Consider the following 18,554-nt stretch of genomic DNA (forward strand, 5'->3'; position numbering starts at 1 on the left):
TGAAACATTCAAGTACTATTTTTATTATTTCCATACACCCATTCCAACAAACATTCAAATTTAATGCATGACAAATATTATTCAATCTCCAAGTATTGTTTTAAAAATATCTTTCGTTTTTGACATGAGAAGCTTATTAAAGATCTTTTTGTTTGCCACACTAAGCCGGTGATGCCGTAATTGTTGGCACTCTGTGTTTTCATCAAGTAGTTGTAAAAATGTCTAAAAGGCACAAAGAAGAAATCAAAACTTAAAGTGTCTAAAACCCTGCAAAACTACTGTCCCCAAAGAAACAATAAGAAGCAAAATATCTATATAATACTAGTAATAATTCATTCAATATCTGATCAAAATGTCAACATCAACAGATTGGTTTAAAAAAAAAAAAAAAAAAAGGATTCTGTGTTCATTTCATTAGAAAATACAGTCATGTGAAGGATTAAAACTGTTTTCTGGGCTCAGGACAGTCAGTGCTACAGAGCACTGAAACTCCATAAAATAATATACATCACCATTTATCCCATTCTATGCAAAAAAATAAAAAATAAAAATCTAGTCCCCAGAGGAACAGTTTTTGAATAAGCACAACTGCTGAGTGAAAATGTGAAGCTCTGCTAACAAAACAAGCTTTAGTTTTCATTTTGTTCAAAGAAGTTGGGCTAAGAAAGCAGCGTAACAGCAAMAAAATAAAAWWAAAAAATCTATGAATAATTCAAATGGTAATTCCTAATAATTATATTAACATCTAGATCAACATTCTGGAATCTGTGAAGCAGTGATTTAGTTGAACTTTGGCAGAAGAAACAGCAAAGGAACATTTGAACCACAGCAGTCCTTTTTAAGGCGTTCGGGTGCTGAAAACTAAAGATGTTTCCAGAAGAACAAAATAATCAGAATAGAAAACATTACGTGGTTTTGTGTTAACCGTTTGAGATCGATGAAATAAAGCTGCAAAATTTCTGGATGTTATGGCTCACCAAACAGCTTAGAGATAATAAAAAAAAATATATATATGAGTTTGACTGGGTTAAGGCAATAAGACTATCAAACGAGTTGAGCACTTTAAACCTCCAAGAATCTAAAATGTATTCTTGCAAAGTTTTAATCACTCTTTCCTGGAGTGGAAAAACTAAAAGGCACAACTTTTATTTAACAATGAAACATATTTTATGTCTTAAAGAAATGCTTTTTTTCTCGAAGAAAACATGCACTTTACTCTTTTAATAAAAACTAAAAAACAACCATAATTGACTCATCATTAAAAATTGAAGCCTTAAAAGTAAATATGAGTTTGATTGCAGTCATGCAGAACCTTTGAAGTGTCAAACGCGTGTTTGTTCCACATTGGTCAGATACCAACTGGACAAACCTGCAGATCCTGCTTGTCATGTTCTTGCATTACTCCAGATAACTTGTTCAGATTTAGGGCCAGGTTTTCAGTTTCTTTTTTTTGAATGAGTAAAAAGCAAATGATTTATTATTCAGTTTTAAATTCTTAAGCATCAGAGAACAATACTTTAAGACCAGATTTAGTGAACATAAAATGTGTTTGAAAACTGAACATTTTAAAAAACATTTTAATGTTGGAAATTTTATTTTTTTTAAACTCACTTAGACATAGTTGTAGATGTAAAGATTTTAACATTAAAAATGCCTTGAAGTTATATCGTTTTGCTCCAAAAACTGAATTCCAGTGGCAAAAGCAAAGCACTTATTGTGTTTCTATTAACCTTTTAGAATGCCATTTCGAATAAATATATGRATTCAAAATGCATTTTTGGCACTAAAAAACGATTTATGGCAGAAGAAACAAAAAGGAAAAAGAAAATGAACGCACATAAAACTTGATGTAAAGAGAAGTAAAGCTGGCACATAAAAGGGAAGGTGTTTAAACACTAATAACATAGTTCTTTAATTTCCTGCAGACCGTCAGTGCCTTATTGCCAAAATATTTCTCCAAATGAGGAGCTGGTTTTCAGTTTCAGCTGTAAACTTGTCTCCATCCGTGCCTTGCAGTTCATCGCATCCCATTATCAAAAGAAAATCCTGTTTACTTGTTAGTGTGGAGTGTAGCTCATAAATGTTTACCGTGTTAGAGCGACTTATCTACTAGGAAAATAAAGCGCCTGTCAGTTTTAACACCACACCCACGTTAGGTCACTACGGCTGAAGGCACTGTTTAAACATGTGTCTACACCCCTCCCCTTGGTGCTCCCTCCCTGTTCCCGTACAGGATCGATCTCTTCCTCGTCCACCTCCATCTTCTTTGTCTGCTCCACGTCTTCTGGAAGGTTTCTATAGGAGAAGGCAGCGCTTTTTGGGTTTGATGTCTGGGGGCTCCAGAGCCGCCAGGATGGCCTCATCAAACACATTCTTCAATCCTCGCTAAAAAAAAATAAAAAAATAAAAAATCAGACACAAACTTTTTTTTTTTTTACAGGTGCAAATTTACAGTAGAGGATTAGGGCCACTGAAAAAAAAAAAACAAAAAAAAAAACTGTTCTGACTTTAATCTCAGAATTCTGAGATTAAAGTCAGAATTCTGACTTTTTTCTCAGAATCCTGACTTCTGAGATTAAAGTCAGAACTGTTTTTTTTTTTTTTCCGGTGGCCCTAATCCTCTTCCGTACAAATTCTACATGCCACTCCCTGATTTAGTAAACAGATTATTGGGAAGATGTAATGATCTTAGAACTTGATTATCTATTGATTATCAAATAATAGGAACATTTTATTTGGATTAGCTGATTAATAATCGAATAGCAGAAGGTACTTAATAGGAGTTTTCTGTTTATTTATTTATATTTTTACAGAATTTGAACTGGGTTAAGCCAAAACTAAACCCCTTGAGGAGTTTTAGGAATATCAAGGTTTTTATTTTTTAACTTTAAATGCAGTATGTATATTTTTGTACAGTGTAGGCTTAATAACTGCTTTATGTTCTTTCCTCAAAATTGTCTTTTTTTGAGTCTGTGTACACCAGTTAACGATTAATCAATTACTAAATTAGTTGACAATTATCTCAATAACTGATTCATTAAGATGAATCTGTTTAATCATTTCAGGCCTCGTAGGACGAGTAATAAAAAAAACATCAAATTTAGTTTCACTGCAATATAAGAGTGAAAGAAAAGAAAGTAAAACTGTCAGTTTTAGCTTTCAGTTTTCAGTCATCGCAGGATGTTTTCCATTTAAATTAATTTAATTCAATTCACCCAGGTGGGTTGGAGAAAGGATGCATCTAAAAGCTGCAGTAGTAGCTGGGCGCCCATACTAGACGTTATATCAGGATCTTCAGAAAAGGGTGAGATTGTAGCAGTATTGTTGTGAAAAGTAATAATACTCTTGTTTTTGTTTTCACAGATGTTATTTGTAATCGGTGAAGAAAATGTCACTCCATATTTGACTAGTGATTCAAGTTTTCATGTAAATGTCAAGCTGGTTATATTCCAACAAAAATCTGATCTATTAAACTGGATTTTAAAAACTTCAGCGTAGAATTAATCAGTTCAGGTTTTATCAGTGTAACCGTTTTAAATTGTAAGATGGAGATGATATGATTTAAAAAAAAAACTGTGAATTAGCCCTTTAGTTTAGTGTCTCTAAAGCAGATTGAGTGTTAAACTTTTGTATCGTGTCTGTCACCATTTCTCTAACCGCAACACATCCAAAATGGCTCCACACAAAGAAAACACTCAAAAGTAGTGGGAGGTTCATCAAACATGTAAAAAAAACTTGTCTTGCTTCAAAATGAGTTTTATAAATAGATACGAGGTGTTAAGGTTAAAGCTGACACATAGGACTCATAATAGCTTACCCTTACTTCCTCAGTAAGTCACTTCATACGCTCAGCTGCATAGCACTTTGTGACACTTTAATATGAAATATTGTTGCTTTTTGAAATCATAAGTTCTTGTTACAGTCCTACATCGTTGACAGCTTTGCATTTTAAAATGAAAAACTAAAATTACCTTCTGTCACTCTATTTTACTCAGTAACCTCACCTACATACATAAAAATTGTATTTTAAAAATCCTTGAATGATGCTCACCAGCTGTGAAGTTTTTTTTGCATAGGTTTTGTCTAATATGGACCTGACTGACTTATTGGAACTACTGCATGTTTTTTAAAAATTGTTTTAATGACTTCATGAACACTTCCTGCTCTTTCAGCCATTGTGCAATGCAAATGTGATCATGCAGCGTTTCCTGACAAGTCCGTTACAGCCTGACAAGTCCCGTCTTGTGTAAAAGTTAAGAAACACACTCAGAGTTGTAATAAACACCTCGCTTGTTTATGCTTGGAGAGTCTGCCTTTAAATGAGTCTCTTACGAATGTGCTTAAAAACACATTTATGTATTTAAATATTTGGTATATGTTATAATATAATCATTAACAGTTTGATATATGGCACCATTCTCAGGCCCTCCATTTTCTCTGACGCCTTCTCTACATAAGTTTTTTACTTTCATGGCCTAATTCCTTAGTCACAAACTACATTGGTGAATTGACAAATTATAAATAGTTTATCAGTATTTGGATGGTTGTGAACCAGAAGAGAACTTGGACACGGTTGAATCAGAAAGGGCTTTGGACTGCGGGGCCTTCCAGTGGCGGTGAGGTGAGAGTCTGAACCAGTTGCCTCCCTCTTGTTTACCTGCGTCAGAGCTGAGCACTCCACATATTTGACAGCTCTGAGCTCTCGCGCCAGTTTCTCCCCACTTTCAGAGCTCATGGGTCGTTGTTTGTTCTTGGCCAGCTTCTCCATTGTGTTGCTGTCATCTCTCAAATCCACCTGAGTTCCAACCAGCAGGAAGGGCGTCCGCGGGCAGTGGTGAGAAATCTCAGGAACCCACTGTAATTAAAAAAAAACAACAAAAAAAGTAAAAATTAAAGTTAATGAACTGAATTTAGATTATATTTACATCCCAAGGCCTTCATGACTGTATGGTATCTTGTTTTTAAAAGCGGAGCCGAGAAGTGACACTGAATAAAAGAAAAATGTCAGAGCTAAATTTAGAGTCAGGCTGGGTTTTGTGTTAGATTATTTGTCTTTTTAAAATGCGACCTCCATTTATTTATATTTGTAGACAATGCCCCAAAACAAAAAGCCTCAAAATATATTTGTCTTTTCTTTCAGTAACAAAACCTCAAACGAAGAAAAATTCAACCTTTCATTTGAGTTTATTTATTCAATTGGTAAAATAAAATAAAAATCTCAAGGCAAGATCAACTGGTCGGTTTTAACATTCTACCGACAGCCGATCTCGGCTACAGAGCTGCTAAATCCAAATTTAATTTTGGGAGAAAGTTATAGTCATCTGCATATTGAGGATAAATAACATCAAAGCTAATCATGTTGGCAGATGTACCAGTATTTTAAAGCTAAAATGTTCTAATTTCTTTTGGGAGGAGGATGAAATATGGATTGCAACAACTTGGAGATTGTCAAAAAACTAAACTAAAAAATAAATAAATACATAAAAAACAGTAACTATTCAAGGGAGAACGTCAACCTATAAAATTTCAACTCTATTGTTGCAAAAGTAATATTTGCATAAGTTCAATAAATGATCATTTATTTGTAAAGTTAGGAAGAATGTCCATTGCTATACAGTTAAAGTGACCAAACCTTCTCTCTGACGTTTTCAAAGGAGGAAGGCGATACGACGGAGAAACAGACGAGGAAGACATCGGTTTGAGGGTAGCTAAGGGGTCGCAGTCTGTCATAGTCCTCCTGACCTGCAGGGGGAGACAGAGACACTTAAAACTAAAATAATAATTTAAAAAAATGTAACTTAAACAATTAAATAGTGACTGTGAGTCAAGCATCTTACTTAATTCTTCAACATTAAAATAAAGGGTTACTACAGTATGAATACAAACTCTGCCTTCAATTTTTCAGTTACTTTAGGTGCTAACAACACCTGAATTATCAATCACAAAAGGCAATAGATATACACAGATTTATTATCACCTGCAGTGTCAAACAGTCCAAGGGTATATGGCTCCCCTCCGATCATCACTGTCACAGCATAGTTATCGAAGACCTGGACATGAAACAGGGCAGAAGATGAAACAGACTTAAAAATAAGCTAAGAGGAAGTCTGGGAAAAGGGAAGTGAAATTGTGAGAAATAACAGGAAGAGGGCTGAAGAAAGGCTTACTTATAAAGACGCTTGACTGAATTAAATCTGTTTCTATGCAATGCACAAACAAATGGAAAGTAAAACTGTAGATTTTTAGAAAGGGTGGCAAAAACATTCCATGCCTTCCAACATAGCCAAGATGTCTTATTCATTGAAGATGGTATGTATTTTCATTTACTCTCCTTTGCAAGAGTGTCTTCAACCTCTTCAGCCAGAGGTTTCTTCCGATGCACAAGACCCTCCCTGTCTACAGCATCACCATCCACAATGACTCTTTGAATATAACTGGATGGAATGAGTACATTTAGTTTCACTTTGGGATAAATAAGTACATTTACAAAAAGAAACTCAGGCTTTGCTTTCCAGGATTATTAAATTATGCAAAGTAAAACAGTTCACCGCCCATGCAGCTGTACTGAGACGTTTAGCAATACAACACAATACTCTTTGACATGTTTGAACGCAAGAACAGTTTTGATCGTACTTCAACACTACAGACAGCCATGCTCTGACTCTGAAGCCAGTTATTTCATAAATTGTGTGAGACATTGACCAATGAGCTGCAACAGCTGAGCTACTTGAACCACAGCATCTGAGACGGCGATGACATGAGGACGTGTCTCTGTGGGTGTTTTAAATATCTTGTTTACTGCGTCATCTCCACGTCAACAAAAACAAACTTCCTGTTTACATTTAACATACCCTTTTGTCAGGTGGTGTTACTGCTCTGACCAAGCTCCACCCTCACACAAGCGAAAGTCATGTGAGGCTGCCTTTTATGTACGGACTGTGTTGAACACAGTGGCTTCAAATATCCTGTTCACTAGCAGCACACCATTGAAAAGGAAAGTTAAAGATATTTTGTTGAACTGCTGCTCAGGTGAACAAGCTTGCCGAGCCTTACCCATTCTTCTTGCTTTTCTCCCCATGTCCTCACGCTGCTGCCATGCGCATGGACATGCAGCGCAGTTGCAACATGCGTGTGCAAAATCAGTTCTTCAAAAGTGGAAATGAGCTACAGCAGGAATGCACAGCTTCAACAAACAGCCAGCCCTGCTGCTGTTTGCTGAAGCCTGCAGACATTTTGGTTTAAATAAAACCCAGAATGCTGAGGGAAGATCCAGCTAAACCAGACTGAATRGAGGTCACATGCCATTTTCTTACACCGTCAATCATAGTTGAACCAAAATTGAGCAAAATCATCTATTTGGATCCATTTTTTTTTTGTTTTCATTTTCAGATCAAATCCTTTTTAATATCAGACAAAAACTCCACAAGTAAAAACAAAACGCTATTTTGTAATTTGAACAATAGAAGCTGTGCAAACCAACATGGTCCAATGTATAAACATTGTTAAATAGTGAATTAATTGTAATAAACAGTATTTAATGGTTATTTTACTAGCCATACCCAAGCCTAAGCTGTAGAATAAAAAAAAAAACTTAAAACAGGGAATTTAATAACAACTAAGAAACTTGTGTCTCTGCCTTCTAGAGTACCAAGTTTAAAAGAGTAAAATAGTCAAAAAAATCTAAGTATTTGTTCTCCATGTTTGATTCTTGTTCTGGGTTGTCAAGTACTCAACAATTTACAAATAACAGGAGTTTCTCTAGGCCTTGCTCCAATACCATTAAAAGTACAGAGCTAAATGTTGGTCTATTTACATATGCTGTAATTATTTACATAATGAACTAAATTTACTTTATTTAGTTCCATCATTACTTCCAAATACCCCAAAATGTGCATTAGTTCAGTTCAAGAAGCTGAATTGGAAAGGCAGCCTGAGGTGAATCACACCGACATGTACGGACAAAAACAGGCAAACGGAAACAGAGCGGAGGGCAGTAACTAGTCACATTTACTCAGTTGCATTTACTTGAATAACATTTTGTAAAATATTTACGTTTAGGAGTATTTTTTACTATGCTCTCCATTTTACTTTTCCTTGAGTAAGTTTATTATGAAGTGTCACTATGCTTACCGGAGTAAGATTTCTGGATACTTGATCCAGAAATGTACTTGAATGAACAACAAGTCTGTTTTAACCAAAAATTCACCAAACACAGACACACATTTGCAGTTTTCGTTAAAGTTTTATAGGAAGAAATTGATTTGGTAAAATGTTTCTTTTGCCTGATTTTGTTATTTGGTAATTATGTTAATTGTACGAGTTATTTTCACTTCGCTCCTTGAAATACCAACATTTCCATGTAACTATTTTGGTCTGATGTCGTAATTTTTAAATATTAAAGGACTTCAGTAATTTCTCGGGCTGCTCTTTGTTGAGTACTTCAGTAAAAGTTTTTGGATTACGCTAAGACTGCAGCAGCTCCGGCAAACAACCCGATCAAAAACAGATGCAGCTTAATATTAAAAAGGTACACCATCTACACTGTTGATACTCATGTAAAAATGGAGCCAAATGAAAAAACAAGACACCCTTAAAAAAAAAAAAATAAATCAGTAAATTCGGAGGAAAAGGTTAGACTTGGTCACCCTCTCCTTGAAAATCACCTCTCCTACTGTGGTGATTGTCAGATGACTCACAGGAAACAACATTGCAAGAAGCTGCAACAACACAATGAATCAAAGAGGAAACCGGAGGTTTGTCTGCGTTTGCTGTGATGAATCGGTTGATGAGGCTACTACAGCTGTGCCTGCTTCTGAAGCTGGAAGGCAAGAGCTAATATATAAAACTGTGAGAAAAAAAATGCTTGTTCAAAAGTTCTTGTCATTTATCAGGGAATATAGATGAAAGGTTTACCATAAAGTGGAAAAATAAGGTTGTTTCTAATAATAGAAACACTGGCAGGAAGAGGATGTTGTTTAGGTGATAAGAATTTTAACAATAAAACCGTAACTGACCAAAATACAAATGCAATTTGACAAACTGGAGAGATAAGAATAGTATTATATGAAAATTGTAGACAAAAATAAATTAATATGGAAATAAAGACGCAGTTTTATGGGAAACAAGCTACATAAGCATATAAATCAGTGCTAAAAACAGGATTAACAGAAACAGAAGTAAAAGTTGAGTCAGCATTGCTGCTTCTGCAAACGTCTCATCAAACTGGGCTAAGAAGTGCCAAGAGAAGAAACTGCCTATACGCTGAATGTTTCCAACTTAAAGTCAGCTGTTCTGCTGTTACGAGGCAGAACGCAGAGTTTGCATCCTCAGCAGAGAAGCTGAACCACATTTTGCATAAAGCTGCAGAATGTTGGGGTTCTGTTACTCAGCAGGGTGCTGCTCCAATACTTACAATGAAACAGTATATGCATGGCTGATTTCTTAAGGTGCAACAAACTGCCACCATGAGTTTCCCAAATCCAAAATGCTTACATTAAAATGAAATTATACCAAGTTTGGGATTTTTCAATTATGTTGATAATATAACTATGAGTGTAAACTGTATTTTTGAAATGAAAAAGCGTAAGAACAAAACTAATTTTTTTTTATCTCACTCACTTTGCAAACATCTAATCAGTTCAGGGAACTGATAATAAAAGTGAAAGTAGATCTCTGTGTTTATGCCAGCATACATACTCAGGTGTGCAAGATCAGTCTCGCTTGTGCCGGAATATAACAAGAACTATTCTGGAACCACTCCCAGCAGTAATCTGATCCATAAAACTGAGGCACTCTGCACATACACCAACAAACGGAGGCTAGATCAGGTGCTGCACGGCCAGAAAGGGTTGAAACTCATTGATCTGTCTTCAGCTTTATTGTGCAAACTTCTGATACATTTTGTTTATAAGGAAAAAACAACCATTTGGTATAAACTTACAGTGAAATGTAACATTATATTCATGTTTGGCAGTAGTGTGATATCTTTCAGTTTCATAAAGGCTGGAGTTCTGGTAAAAGCTCATTTTGTTTTCTCAATCCAGACGCTAAACAAGTATCACTTCCTGTGTGCCAGGAAAGAGCAGCACAGTGTTAAGAGTAAAAAAAAATAACCCTGCTTCTGCAGCTCTATAAATATCAATTCATATCAGCTTTGACCACATCACAGTGTATAACAAGTGGAATTTTATTATTGGTTACTCACGGTTGGTACGTATTCAGAGGGAAACTTGTTGGTTGTGTAGGAGATGAGCAGGCAGGTTTTCCCCACAGCACCGTCACCCACTACCACACACTTTATTGTCTGCATCTGAGGAGGAGACATTAATGAGATTACACAGATAAAAAGGCAAAGCAGCAAAGCAGAGAAATTACATGTGAGAACATGACAAATATACCCCTTAGATTTTTTGGGGACATTTTGTCACATAACCACAATCATCAATGGGATCAAACCAACACAAAAGTAATATAACTAAGTGGATGAAAAATAGTATATGCTTTTTTAAAGATTTTTACAAAGAGAAACCAGTCAACGGGACGACTATGTATAATTGTATGGTCTACAAATCTGGCCTTTAAGAAACAGCAGAAATAAATACATTCATGAGAATCCAGAAGCCATGCATGCGACTCAGAAGATTTGTGGAAGAAGGTGCTGTGGTGAGAGGAGACCAACATTCAAGACTTTGACCTACATACACGATGCTGTGTGCCAGAAAAGTAACATCACCCTGAACATGTCATCACCATTGTGAAACATAGTTGTGGCTACATCATGCTGTGGGCATGCTTCATGGAAGCTGTTGAGAGTTTAAAAATAGAGCTATATCCAGATAGAGGAAGAAAACTTGTTAGTAGCTCCAAAAGACATAGCGACTGGACCTTCCACCTGCACAGTGGCCCTAAACATTCAGCCTGAGATACAATGGAATGGTGTAGATCAGTGGCGCCCAAAGTCGGTCCTCAAGGGCCGGCGTCCTGCATGTTTTAGTTCTCTCCCTGGTTTAACGCACCTGGATCAAATGGTGGCTCACTAGAAGGCCTACAGTGACAGGCTGAAAAGGTTGTTACTACCACCAGGGCGGCTGGGTGAAGAAGAGCACAGCACAAGCTCAAGAGTGAATTGATCTAGAGTCAAAAGTGACTTGAGAGAGTCAGTGACGGAGAGACTGGGGAAGTGTGTGAGACTGTTCAATACTGACACTAAAAAAGACGACTTTAATGGTTTTAGTGCACAGGAGGAAGACAAAGATAATGATTAGTGACTTTCCTTGGTAGGCAATTGTATTCTTAAGATGGAAACCTGTGGTTAAAATACAGGTGTGATCTATATATGTACTTTTTTCCATTTCAGAGCTAATGGGTACAGCTTATAAAACTAATTGAAGAAAAAAATCCTGCCCCTTCTGCTTCTTCTTTTCCATAAGATAACAATCATGAGCTATAAAATCTGAATGCCTGACAGGAATGCCAGGCGCAGGAACTGACTACGAGACAAGTAGATAGAAACAGTGGCCGCGCTGTACAGCAGTGTTTACAACACAATGAAGGCAGAACCTGTGACCACCCAGGCACCAAGCAGCTAGCATACCCAGGCTGCTGGTTCATTAGGTGGGACAATGGCACAGGGTTATGGGCTGCCACTCCATCACTGGCTCTTTGTTTGAGCCATTTTGGCAGTATGCAGCGTTCAGCTAAGCCCTGATGAGTCAGGGACACACGGTAACTGACTGCAGGAATGATGACACCAGTTATGTCAGGAAAACATTCTTCAGAGGTAATTTGTATTCACATGAAAACAATTGTGAACAATTATTGGCAAGAATGATCCTTCAATTCACTTCTGCTTCTTGCACACACTGTTGTCAGGGATATCAAGTTGGTCCTGTTTGGCCATCAGCCTTAAAAGATTCAACAAATGATAAAAGTTTGTTTTTTTCAGGTTCAGAATAAGTCATTCTGAAATTGTTTAACATCTTAAAAGTGGGTTCGAAAAGCGTATAAAAAGTTACAGATCTAAACTATCACAGGTTCCACAAGATCACAAAGAAAGTCTCTGAATAGCAGAGAAATAATCCTACAGCTTTAGATGCACACAATGTTCTATTTGTATTAAATTTCATATTTATTTGAGAAGGAAGAGTAGAACACATTTCCGCATGTCGAGGCATGTGAGAGTCGTCATACAATTACGCAACAAAATGACATGCCGAGCGCAAGATTTTTAACCAACTGAATTTCTCCTGACAACATATAATTTGAAAAAATGTAAAGATCCAACACGATATTTAAATCTTCTTAAAATATAACATAATATACCCCATTTTTATGAAAAATAACATATCTTCCTTTGCTAATTGTGCTTGTTATGCTATAAAAATGCACCAACCAATCAGCCAGAAATCAGATTTCCTCTTTGTTGGCTCTGATTTGTCATAGGCAAGTCAAACATTTATTAAAAGCATAAAAATAACAAATACGAGTATTTTTTGTGGGGTTTTTTTTTGAGCTTATAAAAAAAACAAACAAAAAAACACTAAAAAGTTAGACAAATATGTTTTGAGAGATCTACAACGATAATCTAGTAATGTTTTAATTTTTGCTTTACAATAAAAAAATAAATACTACCTTCATCAGTCTCATATTTTATAATACTTAGAAAAACAAAGAAACTGAACCACACTGGAAAAAACAAGGCAAAGAAACCCACACATCTGTATTGGCCAGAAACTGCCTGTCTGGTCTAATGAATGTATTTACAACCAGTTCTCTAATAACAGTGGTTAATTACCAATGAAATCTGTAATAACAAGCAAGCAAAGACATGACATGGCCATGTTTTTACTTTAATTTTGATTTAGCTTGTCAATCTGCCAGAGACTACAGATGATGGACTGAAATAATGATTTTCAGTATAGCAAAATGGCAAAACGCTTTCATTTTATATACAACAAAACAACTAAACAAGTGAATAAATTAATTCTTATTTCTAACACAAAACGTAAAAAAAAGTTACACACAATGTCAGATCGTTTTAGTATACATTTAAAACGTGTTTAAATGTGTTTACACCTTTAAATGACTAAGATTTTTGGTTGAGAGTTTCTTCTTCTTAGTCACTTCCGCATCGAAAGAATAGATGAACAATCAGAGTCGGCTCAACAGCCACGATGTTACTTTTAGAAATAAAACCAGATATAAAAGCGTGATGTTAATGATTGCTGACGGTAGCTTTAAAACGAAACTAAYATTTAACAGGGTGTTGATTTTTAAAGTTAGCTAAACTGACGTGAACCAACCCCCACGCCCACAATCAATATTGTCCGTTGAAAATAAAAAAAGAAAAAAGAAAAAGGGAAGACCATAAAAGTCGAGAAGGGGGATAATATCTAAAACTAAACATATAAGTATAAAGACGACTCATCTCACCAGCAACAGCGCTGGTTTACTTGTTCGTTAACTGAGCAGAGATTTAACAGCGCTGCTAGCATAAAGTTAGCCAAAGGAAGTAGTTTGTTTTGACAGCTGCGGGTTAGCAGAATTAGTTTTCAACCGACTAGCCGGCAAAACTATTAAAGGAGAAGAAGTTACACTAAAAGCCGTTGTTGTTTCTATACTATACTTCTTCATTTAAAGTCACAAAACTACAGGTTTTCAAGCTGTCAGTTCTTACCTTGTCCGTTCACCACCGCTGGAGTGTTCCGACTGGTGTGGTGCGTTCAATTCCTTCCTGGAAATCCCACTTCCTCCTGTTCGGGAAGTCGGACAAATGAATTGGATTGTGTGTGGAATTTTTCTGAATACGTTCACGTAGGTTACACTATATGCTTCAGTTTTAATTTTACTAAAGTAAATATTTTAAAGAAAATAAAAARAATAATAATTTTGTTATTTTTAAAGAGACTTTTGCTGCATCTAAACCACCGGCAAAATATTAGGAATGCCGCCAATCAATATATTTTAAGAAGTAGTCSCTGAAAAGCAGCATTTTATATCACATACTTACATATATCAAGCAAAAACTGTTACTAACAATAAGTACTGAGCACATATTGAGAGAGCGAAAATTTCCTCATTGACCAATAGAGGGCGACAAAGGTCAAACTGTATTTGTTCCAAGTCTGTGGTTTGTCTTTTGCAGTTTTTTGCTTGAGAAATGCAATATAAAGTTATAAAAGTGGCAACAAAATGATATCTAAAACACAAAGAATGTTCACAGTTATAATGTTTCAAAAAATATGATCCACAAAAGTGTCAAATTCAAAGATAACATGTATTACCGGCCTTACAGGAAAAACTAGGCAACTGAAATTTAATTAATGTGAACATTCTGAGTTATGTTGTTGAGTTGCATAATTGATGAATATTAATTTCATGTTTTCAGTTATTGTGACTTAACAAGTGGGTAACTGAATCAGGAGGGAAACACAGATATCTCTTTCTCATTCTCAAATTCTTATTGAAATGAATCTAAAAGCATTCAAAGGCCATATGGAACATAATAAAAATTAATTCAACTCAAGTTCAATTCAAAAAATGTTAATTTATCTCAAAGGTACATTAAATGTTTTAACTCAAATCAACCATAACTACAAAGAGTCATAGTGAATGGTGATGTCTATGTTCAAGAAGGWCATCCACTAGCAGTCAGTTTTGCAGTGAATCTGAAAAGGCCTCTGACTGAAGACTRTCACAATATGAATCTCATGACTGAAACAGCTCAATTTCCAGGTAGCAGAAATAATATTCCAGAGTAGCATTTCCTTGATGACACCATCAATTGTTGGCAAGCACTCAGAATCCACCTCCTTTGCTTTTGCCACACCTCTTTAAATCTCTGTCTGCCTTTGTGTTTAGAAAGCCAGGCAGTGAGATGTTGGGGTTTGGAAGAGGAGATATGGGATATCTTACCCATTATGATCAATGGATGAACTGGTTTGAACGTTCTTCATCCATGAAGCTTCATTTTCAACTCCTCTGGGCAATGGAGTCATAATTCAGGTATTATTTGAGCTTTCGATTGTATGACATTCCAATGTCCACTGGAATGGATGCATCAAAAATAAAACTTATCTTTTTCAAAAAATAATTTTTCATATGCCAATCCAAACAATTGGGATTTTAAAAAAAAAGAATGATTAGACAATATTTATTATTTTCTTGTAGTCAGGACGATAAAGGAGCTGAATTTGTGAACTGCTCCTCTGGATGCTGGCTGAAGGTTTTGGTCTAAATATTTCAAAATAACCAAATAATCTGAAAGACAAAAAAGACGAGAATCTGAGGAATTCAAAGGAATACCTCAGATCAGCCTGTCTGCTTTTTTGCACAGACCTATAACTTACAAATATATACATTGTAGCTGTATCTAGCATGCAGTACTTCAAGCCTTACCCCTGTTATTACCCCTGCTATTTAAGTTTAGAGACACAAAGTACTGAAAATGACCTGAAATATAGATATGTGAAAACCACTAAGAGAATTGCGAATGGTTAATTTTTTAAAAAACAAAACAATTAACCATGAATAAAAAGATCTTACAGATTAGAAAATAGCCAATATGTGTGAAATATTGCCAAAGTAACCTAATTCTTTTGTGCGTTCAGTGATTTGAATATTTGTGTTGGTTGACCTGGCTGTCAGTTTGTGCTGTAGGTGGAGGTGAACCTTGCTGAGAGGAAGGCCAGTCGACCTTCGGTGTAACGCAACAGAAAACGAGATAATTACAATGCAAGTCACTTGTTTATTACCCTCACCCTGGAAGGCCTTTGTTCTCATATCTTCACAAGGTTTTCATTGTGCTCTTTTGATCTCTAGTAATTTAATCTTTTCTTTTACTTTGCTGCTTCTTCCTACTTTATCTTATTTCCTCTTGCTGTTTCTTCCTCTTTCCCCCCAAATGTCTGTGTGTGTGTCYGTYAGCTGCTTGGCTGTGGCTAACCGGGGGATGGATGTCAAGGACACAGTGCTGCTTGTCTCCCTTAGATAATCCCATTAAACTCAGGAATTTAATTACAGATTATCTCACACTCTTGCACACTCACACGCATGTATGCCTACACATAAGAACRTACCACGATTGGCACACTTACACACCTGCATTGTCACAAAAATACGCAGGTGAACAAAAAGGCATACAGTTGGGAGATAAACGCATCCACACACACCAAGAACACACTGGTTTCACCCTTTTGCTCTGTCAATGTGTATCAGTATCACCCTGCAGTCAGCATTAACAACTTCACCAGTCTGTTTTTAGAACAGCRAGGACACATTAGCTGTAGTAAACAAATTATTTTTAATTCCTGTACTTTAAATTAAAGTTACTGCTGTGAATGTAAAGAGATTTTACAAAATACCCAAACAATTGTTGCAATTGTGACATGAGCTGCAAATATGGTAATAAATACATCTAATTTCCACTTATRATCTCACAGGAATTAAAYATAATYAGGCCAGTTCATTAGGTAGACCTGTACAACTGCTTGCTGCAATGAAAACATCTGAATGTTTTTAGACATGGTGGAGATACTTTACTGAAGTTCAAAATGAGGAGTTAGGACAATTTAAGAGTTTTAACATGATATGTTTGCGYCTGTCAGTTGATCTGGTCTGAATATYCTTCTACTTTATTAGAGGATAGTCCTARAAAGAGAATATATTCAGTGACTTATGTACAAAAAGGATTTATAGCAGCCAAATGTAAAAGGACCGAACCCCTAACCCATAAGCGTGGACAGCTGCTRGATSTCAGTACAATAGGAGATTCTCCTCAGTGATCTGATCAGATCTAAATCTGTAGCCGTTGAGCTCCGTTAGTGTCAATATGAGCCAAAATCTCTGACGAATCTCTGCCACATGTTGAATYTATCCCACATGAAACGGTTCAGAGAACAACAGAACAACCTAGATGTTAGTGAAGTGTTTTTAATAAAGTGAGGAGTGAGTGAAAGTGAAATGAACTTTCATACCATTTGAGAGCCAGCTGCTCTTTTTGATATKTTTCATGTTAAGTGTGTTAATGAAACCCCAGACAGATGTGAAGAGTGATACAGTTGATTTTCACAAGATTAAAAATACTGACTAATTGAAGAAACAAAGTTTTTGTCCAACAGTGACGATAAGTGAGACTTCATTGTCTGAAGGAAAGTATTTCTTCAAGATTACCAAGATGCAGTCTTTTTAACAAAGAAACAAACAAACACACACAAATCCCCTTTAGGGATCATTATTTCACTTTTATTGACTTAGGGTAGGGATAGGTTTAGGTATTTATTGACTAATAAACAGTTTTTTGTAATGCAGAGTTTTGTCGTCTGGCAGTCATTTTAGCTCAATGTCACGTCAATGTGAAGGTTTTCCCAAGAGTCTGGTGCAGAGTTTCATATGTATGCAGCTGTGTATGTGGATCAATTCTTTCAATTTATACTGCATTTTATTATTCTAAACAATTTCAAGTTTGAAGTCTATAAACTATTCAGTCATATTTAAATGCTGACACATTCTTTATAGAGTCCACAACTTCTGGAGGCTGCCATCTGGCCTGAGGTTTATTTTTAGGAGGAGCTATGTTTGCTAATGAATTGGGCCGGCTTTGAAAGCGGCGTTGCATGAAAGTGAAAGAAGGTATTTTTCCTGGGATGTTCTCAGATGATCTTAGAGATTATTCTGGGTTCATAATCAAAAAGGAATGAAATACTCAAAGATGAATAAACATGTTATTTTTTGCACAGACCCATGACTTGTAAATATATGCATTGTAGCTATATCTAGCATGCAGTAGCTCAAGCCTTACCCCTGTTATTTAAGTTTAGAGACGCAAAGTACTGAAAGTGGATTCTGGACTATATTTTTTGCAAAAGAAACATTAAAATACTGTGAAGCATTCACTTAGTTATGAGAAACACAAACTAAGACTTCTGGATTGCTTATTATTTTATTCCAGAAGAGGAAGACATATAAATTCACTCTTAAAATCACAATGATAAAAATGTTGCATATTTGCAWCTTGTTTCTCTCATATTTTTGAGCTCTCACACTGTGACCACCTGGATGAAAAAAATGGGTTAGTTTTATAAATAAAAGGTCACAGCTGCACATCCACCAACACAAGGAGAGGACATGTTGTTTTTTATGATTTTGGAGTTAATGCAGCAACACTGAATAATCAACCTTTACTCTGACCTTCACCTTAAGGCAAACCTTCCCTTCCCTTCACAATAGGAAGTAAAATTTCTCTAATTAATTCTCAGGGCAGCAGGAACGTTTTCATACAGAGGATCATCATGTCTGAGCATGGTGGAGAAGATGGATTATATAACCTCATGTATACAGACTGAACCCCACTACAGCAGTAGAGAAAGACACTGAGACACTGGGAGACAAGAAGCTGTCCACCCATCATCTATTTTTACCACCACTGTTGGACATCGAGCCTCTGCACCCTGTCCTTATCCCTTCATCCAAACCCTTGGTCCATCTTCTCCTTTTTTAATTAACACTCATCTTCTTCTCTCCATCTCCCTTCTGAGTCATCTCCCCTCCCCCCCCTC

General features: G+C 36.0%; 1 protein-coding gene across 1 annotated transcript; it reads right to left on the reverse strand.

Annotated features, from left to right (window-relative positions):
- Positions 1-13,763, reverse strand: LOC103472837 (cell division control protein 42 homolog). The gene is made up of 6 exons (XM_008422675.2): positions 13,676-13,763; positions 10,205-10,309; positions 5,978-6,050; positions 5,633-5,742; positions 4,658-4,855; positions 1-2,385 (listed from the first exon to the last, which is right to left on the reverse strand). Exons 2-6 carry the CDS (start codon positions 10,307-10,309, stop codon positions 2,296-2,298), a joined length of 576 nt encoding a protein of 191 aa, XP_008420897.1. The 5' UTR covers positions 13,676-13,763; the 3' UTR covers positions 1-2,295.
- Between the last annotated feature and the right edge of the window lie 4,791 nt (positions 13,764-18,554).

Source organism: Poecilia reticulata, linkage group LG11 (genome assembly GCF_000633615.1).
Source record: "Poecilia reticulata strain Guanapo linkage group LG11, Guppy_female_1.0+MT, whole genome shotgun sequence".
NCBI lineage: Eukaryota > Metazoa > Chordata > Actinopteri > Cyprinodontiformes > Poeciliidae > Poecilia > Poecilia reticulata.